At 39.0% G+C, this 8,275-nt stretch overlaps 1 protein-coding gene across 1 annotated transcript in view; it reads left to right on the top strand.

Annotated features, from left to right (window-relative positions):
* The window catches only part of QPCT (glutaminyl-peptide cyclotransferase), a 20,940-nt gene extending 12,937 nt beyond the window's left edge, over positions 1-8,003 (top strand). The window contains exons 3-6 of the mRNA XM_011967645.1: positions 1,917-2,093; positions 4,482-4,581; positions 7,041-7,157; positions 7,363-8,003. Of these exons, the coding sequence (XP_011823035.1) occupies positions 1,917-2,093; positions 4,482-4,581; positions 7,041-7,157; positions 7,363-7,508 (540 nt within the window). The 3' untranslated portion in view covers positions 7,509-8,003. The remainder of the gene's footprint in view (positions 1-1,916; positions 2,094-4,481; positions 4,582-7,040; positions 7,158-7,362) is intronic.
* Positions 8,004-8,275: the final 272 nt, after the last annotated feature.

Below are 8,275 nucleotides of genomic sequence, written 5' to 3'. Positions count from 1 at the left end.
GCTGACAATAAGTCAAGAGAGATGAAGACCGAGAGTTGACCACTGGATGTAGCCATGTAGAGTCATTGGTGATCTTGACAAAAGCAGTTTCAGTACATGGTGGAGATAAAACCCAACTGGACTAAGTTTAAGAAGCGGGATTGGAGACAGTGTGAATAGACAACTGCTTCAAGGGGTTTTTGCTGTAACTGGAATTACAAAATTGGGCAGTAGATGGTGGAGATAGTGAGGTCAAATGTTTTAAGATGAGAAAAGCAACAGCTTGTGTCTTGGCCGATGGGAGTTATCCAGCAGAGATAGAAAGATTGATGATGTAGGAGAGAAATGGCATTTGCTAAAGCAATGCCCTTGAGCAGATGAGAGGGGATAGGATTTTGTGCACAAGCAGAGAGATTGGCATCTAATATGAGCATGACAGAAAGAAATCAAGGTCATCGGTTGGGAATGAAGATGGGTGAGGTGGCAGGGAGAGGCGGAATGTGAAATCTTAGAAGAGTACCAGAGTGACTGAACTAAGAAAATACAGCATGACTTGCCAGTCAACATGAAAGGCCAGTGTGAGGTTTGTGGTCATGAACTTTAAGCAAGGCCAGACAGTGTGGTTATATATTTTTTCTCTGGCGAGGTTTAGCTGCATGAGTGCCGGCACAAAGTAGGTAGAGAGTGGGACTTAATGTTTTGTTTTTGCCATGAAAGTTTGACCAAGGCAGAGAGGGGCAAGGGAGTTAAGGGTGTATGCTAGTAAGCAATTGGAATGATTGACTGGAATTTAAGCCAAATAGGGAGTGAAGTGAGGACATTATGGGGGTGAAGGACTGTGAAAAGGTAAAATATTCAATAGATTAGGGGTTCTGGTGGGATTGAAGGATTTTGAAGTTTAGAGTAACAGGCCCAATCTGAAAGACAGGGATTATTGTCAGACAGAGGAAAGTGTAAAATCAATCAGAATCTAGTCACTCTTTTTAGTTCTGTTCAAACACTGTCTTTTTCATAAAGCCTTCCTTGGAACTCCAGGATTTTGCTTCTCATTCTATCCAATTTTTAGAGGACTTTTATGTTACATTTGTGGCTGGTGGCACATTTTGCCATGCTCATGTATTTGTTTTATCTCTCCCCAACCCAACTAAAGTATAGGCTATTTCAAGGGAAGGGCTATAATTATTATTCTTTGTGTCTCTGTAGCATTCCTAGGGCAGACTCTTGAAGCTAGACTCAGTACAAAATTGAAGACTTAAATAAGGTGAGAAGCAAGAAAGATTTACAGTTGTTCCAGGTTGGATTCCCCAGGAAGCACCCTCTGATATGGAGCTTAGCATTCAGGTCACTTACTAGGGAGTGGCCTTGGATCAACACAGGTATTAGGGAGGGGAAAGAAATGGTGTTGGATGGAGGGAGAAGTCGAGCTGCAGTGCAGGTTCAACAATGGCCTCAGCCAACCTCTGGGGAGCCCTGGAGATATGACGGCTCTTTAGGGAGCCCCCAGTACCCGTGTTGGTCAGTACCGGATGTAGGACACTCCCAGGAGGCACAGCTGAGACAATTCCTAAAGTGACTGACGGCTCTCCCAGCAGCTGAGGCAACACACCCTCTTGTAGGGGAAGTGGGTGATGTATCACACGATTCATCAGAGCACTTTCATTGTTTCAAAATTCTGTGAGGAGTAAGAAAAAACATAAAAGACTTCTATTTTCAGAGGGAATGGAAGAAGGTGGTTTACATGGGTGAGGACTGTGGGAGGTGTGATGACTTTTGAAGCGGAAGTGGTGTGGAATAAATTTTGGCATAGTTTCACTTGCTTTGGTATCTTCCTTTCTTTATGGCACATCTATCTTTTAGCCCAATTAATAGAAAATCATGCTATTTTTCATCATCATTCAGTATTTTTTTTGCTATCTTTTTATTGTCGTTTTTACCAGACTGTTTCAGACTCCAAGCCACATTTGTCACTCCAGCTGATATTCTTTGATGGGGAAGAGGCTTTTCTTCACTGGTCTCCTCAAGATTCTCTCTATGGGTCTCGACACTTAGCTGCAAAGATGGCATCGACCCCGCACCCGCCTGGAGCGAGAGGCACCAGCCAACTGCATGGCATGGTTAGTCTGGGCAATTTCCATGGCACTGTAGCTGTAGGCTCTCCCTGCAAGGAAAAGGTTGCAAAAGCCAAGTAAAGACCTAAAAATGCCACAGTATCCTCGGAGCAGAGTGTTTATGATAGAACATTCCTTGGCAGGCATTGGGTTGTTGAGGAATCCCAGAGCTAAAAAGAATGATTCTGAACTGGCACCGTGGCTCATACCTGTAATCCCAGCGTTTTGGGAGGTTGAGGCAGGAGGATCACTTGAGCCCAGGAGTTTGAGACCAGACTGGGCAACATAAGGGGACTTCATCTCTACAACAAATAAAATAATTAGCTGGGTGTGGTTGTGTATGCCTGTAATCTTAAGCTACTCAAGAGGCTAAGGCAGGAGGATTGTTTGAGCCCAGGAGTTTGAGGCTGCAGTGAGCTATCATTGCTCCATTGCACTCCAGCCTGGGTGACAGAGGGAGACCCTATTTAAAAAAGAAAGAAAGAAAGAGAGAGAGAGAGAGAGAAAGAGATGGAGAAAGAAAAGAAAAAAAAGAAGAAAGAAAGAAAGAAAGAAGAAAGAAAGAAAAGAAAGAAAGAAAGAAAGAAAGAAAAAGAAAGGAAGGTAGATTGCTGGTTTGAAGCCATGTTTGACTGAGCTTAATTAAAATGATAAAATGATGTAAAAAATTAGATTACAGGAGCATCAGATTCACTTGGGCCCAATGGGAGCCCATTCCCCCAGTACTGTATGGAGGTGGAGAGAGCAAACCCCTTCTTTGAGGTCTTTATAAGTCTGAAGAACATGGGGCTTTGGGAAATGGAATACAAGAGGGGTGGGGGTGAAGAATTTCCTTGTGACTTCAAAGCATTACCATGACTCCAGTGTGACTATGACAGTTTGATGTGTTGGTTTTGATGTGGCATTTTTGACATGGGGGTGAGGATATTTTGATGCTGCCTTAAAACCCTGCTATTATTACTAAGTAATGAGTGCAACACACAGCCTCATTTTCATCCCCATTCCTGGGCCCACACTCCATCCCTAATCCCTCCCCCGGCCCCTGCATCCTCTCCTGACTCTGACTCTCTTTCCATATTTGATCATCATTCTGTCCCCACATCTTCACTAACCCCAACTTGGAACCTCATGCTACCCTTGAGACTTCTCTCTCCCCATTGCCTTCATCCCTCCCTGAAGCTCACCCCATCTGTGAACTGATAGCTTATTCCCAGCACCCCTACTCATTCTTACCCATTGCCCTGTCACTGACCTTCACCCTATAAAAGTCCAAATGGCCACATTCTATGTCCTCTATGACCCTAACACACCTCCTGTTGGCATTTGCTCCCTCCTGTTATCCATTGGCAGCTCCTAATGGGCCAGGGGAATGTGGTCAGCATCTCATTCATTCACTTGTGCCCAAGTCCCCAAAAAGCATTCAGAACATATTCACAAGAGAAGAGGCCTGGTTGATCAGTAGCAGAACAAAGTTATTTATTTATCAGTCCAAATATATGAAGCCACAGTGATTCATATATTTGGACTGATAAATAAATTTGTTGATGAAGATCATTATTTTCCAGAAACAGACCCTTAATAGCTTATCTAACCTTGTGAATATGTTCCTATTTCAAACAAGCCTATTTTTTCTTACAACAAATATATTGAATTTTCATTTATGAATTTATTCATACTATGTCGTTAGGATCACAAACTCTGAAAATATTTATCTACTATGTGTTAGGATGTATGCTAAATATTTATCCACACATTATTTTACTTAGGTAAATCAGGAGGTCTTAATCTAGTGAGTAGTCTTCAGAGAGTCCTTGTGATGAGATGATAGAGAACTATAATCAGAAGGAAGTTTTAGAGATCAGCTAGTTTGAGCTTCTTATTTGATACACAGGGAAATGGAGATCCAGAGACACAATGTTATATAGCTCTTGTACAAGGAATTTTTCTTAGATACTACTTGATCAATAAATAATTACTATGCAAGTGCCTTCCTTTGGGAGTTTTATCATTACAGATTAAGGATAAAATGACTACACAGAGTGGAATAGAAGATCAGACAGGCTTGGACTCTTTTCTGAAAATAAATGTATGCTTTTAAAGTCCACAAAATATTTATTCAAATGTCTTCTTTCTAATTTATCTTTAGTGATATCTTTTTGGAATTACATACACAAATAATACTTTGCTATTTGTCCACATTGCATAAGCATGATTGAAAGAGTTCTTCAAAACAATTAGCATAAAATGTTAGTAAATCTTTTGTTCATTCATATAGCTTCCCATATTATTCTCAATTACTAAAATGCAGTTAATTCTAGCTGATTGTATTTCCCTATTGATGAATATAAAATGTGTTTTGGCGATGGTGATTAAACATTACTTTTTCTGCCTTAGGATTTATTGGTCTTATTGGATTTGATTGGAGCTCCAAATCCAATGTTTCCCAATTTTTTTCCGAACTCAGCCAGATGGTTTGAAAGACTTCAAGCAATTGGTAAGCACCACTGTTATTAATGAATAAAGCATAATTCCTTCCTACTGACAGATACTACATTTTAAAATTCAAAATTTACAATTTGGCTGGGCACAGTGGCTCACGCCTATAATCCTAGCACTTTAGGAGGCCAAGGCGCGCAGATCAGCTAGGGTCAGGAGTTCGAGACAAGCCTGGCCAACATGAAATGGGGGTTTCATGTTTAGTAGAGACGGGGTTTCAGTAAAATCAGCTGGGTATGGTGGCGGGCACCTGTAATCCCAGCTACTTGATAGGCTGAGGCATGAGAATCACTTGAACCTTGGAAGTGGAGGTTGCAGTGAGCCAAGATGGTGCCATTGCACTCCAGCCTGGGTGACAGGGTGAGGCTCCATCTCAAAAAAAGAAAAAAAAATTGTAATTTAAATGTATGATTTAAATGTATAATATACTTTATTGGCTTTTATTCTTGCTTTATTGATTAGTTGTTTACTATTTTCATCTTTGTAGTAAGCCCAGTTTATTTTCCTGCATGAAAATGTATTTTCAAATGGAAACATAAAATACTACATTTCATGTTTGCACATCCTGAAAAATGGTTTGAAAATATTTTCCCAGAGTCCTGTTTGAAGCATGTAGAATGCATTTCAGGAGGAAACTTTACTCAACAAAGCATGTTGGCTAATGATGAATATGATGTTCTTATAATGATATCAAAATATATTCTTCAGTTTTTCTTTTCCATCTCTGTCTTTGCCATCTTCTATTTTCTTCCTTATCCAGATATTATTTTCCTTTAAATCTAGTACAGTCTCCACTAATTTTCCAAAGAAGTAAGAGATCAGGATGAAGAGAAAGCCAGATCCTTCAAGATTTAGAGTCAAAAAAATGGGAGTAGACGAGGCCAGTCCAGGTCAGGCCAGGCCAGTCCTAGAAAACTTACGCATCTTTGGCGGAAGAGAGGGCTTGGGGTTTGGAGAAAGAAAAGGAGAATAACTTCTTACCTTTGTACTTCCACCCTACCCAAAACAAAACAAAACTCTTCAGGCATCAGGGAAAGATGAAAATTAGATTGATCTTTATTGTAGATTCCAGCCCAGGGGGCTGCTTTGAAGGCAAGAATTTCATGCTAGAAATTCCTTATTAGCCACACAAACTTCTTGGAGCAAGATAGATTTGTATTACTTCTAAGCAGTGGGGAAAACACTGCCATCATAACTCACACTTTTGCCATGAGTAAAGAATTTGTCTAGAATCTTAGAGAAACTTCTACCTGAACTTCAGATGCACATCATCGGCAAATTTCATTTCCTAGTTTGAAAGAATGACTATAATGGTGTTATTAATATAAACTCCTTGGGCTTCTTCCTTGCAGCATGTTTTCCTTACTTTGATGGTAGGCTCAAGAAACTGAGATTGGCTTTCTTTCAAGGATTTTGTGCACTTTTATTATTTCCTGTACCAGAATGAACTTATGCCAATAACTTGCACCTTCATGCAATTTTAACGCATTGTACTGCCCCTCCTATTGGTATTTACTTTTCAAACCATATTTCTAGTTGTATAAGAAAAAGTTGTGTCTCATGGTAAAGGAATTATAAATACCAATAAACAGACAAGAATATTGTTTTTGGTGGTGGTTAGGGCTTTCCCAATGTTCCTAGAATCATATTATGTATGATTGATTACTAGTTGGTTTATTTTTTACCCTTTAAATTTAGCAATTAAAAAAAACTATCCTAGGAAGGTTCATTTGGTTGTCTTATAATATTCACGTGATCTCTTGTCATCTTGTAACATACAATACGTGACTTATGTAGGCCGGTGGTTCTCAAATTTTAAAGTGGATCAGAATCACCTGGAGGGCTTCTTATAACACAGATTGCTGGACTCCAACCCCAGAATTTCTGTAAGTCTGAGGTGGGACCAGATAATTTCCATTTCTGACAAGTTCCTAGGTGTTGCTGATGTTGCTGGTCAGACATCACACTTTGAGAACCACTGATGTAGGTCACACTAGGTATCCCTTTCCCATAGAGTGGCCGCTTGATATACTTCATCACTACTCTGTTTGAATATTCCCCTTTAAGCTCCATATCTTATCTAAGTCATTCTTCATGCAGCATCTAGGACCTAGAAGCATTTACATCTGCACCTGTATTCTCCCCTTCCACCCAGCTGTCCTCTGTTTTTTTCATTCTCTATCTCTCTATGGTTCTGTTGAGTTTCTACCTCTAAGGAAGTTCTCACCTGTAAGTTTAGAGCCACATGTGACTCTTCTCTCTTCCTGCTCAAAATGTACACACCCCTGTTCAACCCAGATGTTTATTGTCATGGGTGTGGCCATGCTTGCTGTTGCATAATCTTTTAAAAATTATGGACTCATGTGCTAAGATTTCAAACTCCTGAAATAAGATTACATTATGAGTCTTGATCAGATAAAAATAGTTGTTCATCTATTGTATAATTGTCATCTACAGAACATGAACTTCATGAATTGGGTTTGCTCAAGGATCACTCTTTGGAGAGGCGGTATTTCCAGAATTACAGTTATGGAGGTGTGATTCAGGATGACCATATTCCATTTTTAAGAAGAGGTAATGTGTGTGCGTGTGTCAGTGCGTGTGTGTGCGCGCAGCCTGATTTTGGAGTACAACGGTGGGATATGAGAAAGTACACAGATGATGATGAATTATCAGCTGTCTTTATGTGGCACAGAGCTCCCTCTGCTTGAAGAATGACACTTTCTAGTTTACTCACTGGAGTAATGCGCATTGTTACAAATTGGGTCTTTCTTAATAGGTGTTCCAATTCTGCATCTGATACCATCTCCTTTCCCTGAAGTCTGGCACACCATGGATGACAATGAAGAAAATTTGGATGAATCAACCATTGACAATCTAAACAAAATCCTACAAGTCTTTGTGTTGGAATATCTTCATTTGTAATACTCTGATTTAGTTTATGATAATTGGTTCTAGAATCGAATTCAAAAGTCAAGGCATCATTTAAAATAATCTGATTTCAGACAAATGCTGTGTGGAAACATCTATCCTGTAGATCATCCTATTCTTATGTGTCTTTGGTTATCAGATCAATTATAGAATAATTATGTTGTGATATTGTGTCCTAAATTGCTTATTAATTTTTATTTACAGATTGAAAAAGAGGGACTGTGTAAAGAAAATGGAAAATAAATATCTTTCAAAAACGCTTTTAGATAAACATGATGAGGCAAAATCAGGTTCATTTATTCAATCATAGTCTTCTAAACAGTACTTAAATAGTGGTTGGAAAATGTAGCCTTCATTTTATGATTTTTCATATGTGGGAATCTATTACATGTAATACAAAACAAAGATATAGTTTGAAGGCTCTCAGATTTCTTTGAGAAACCTTTGTAGGGTTAATTTTATGGAAATTAAAATCAGAATTAAGTGCTATGTTGTGATGTCTTTTTTTATACAAAAGAAGAATGATATAATTTAATGCGTGTCCAATTTTTGTAGGGTTTTGCAAATTTAACGTTCTCATTGTGCAAATAATAGTCAATAACAAAAATTTTGGAAAATGGAGAAAACAAGAAAACTATAATCCCATTATATTGACAGAATTGCCATTAGTTCGCTTTTTAGTTTTTCCTCACTTTTTCTTTTCTTTCTTTCTTTTTTTTTTTTTTTTTGAGACAGGGTCTCACTCTGTTGCCCAGGCTGGA

The sequence above is a fragment of the Mandrillus leucophaeus genome, unplaced genomic scaffold (genome assembly GCF_000951045.1).
Source record: "Mandrillus leucophaeus isolate KB7577 unplaced genomic scaffold, Mleu.le_1.0 Scaffold805, whole genome shotgun sequence".
NCBI lineage: Eukaryota > Metazoa > Chordata > Mammalia > Primates > Cercopithecidae > Mandrillus > Mandrillus leucophaeus.
Note: the sequence above shows the minus strand (reverse complement) of the source record. Positions and strands in the feature narration are given on the sequence as shown.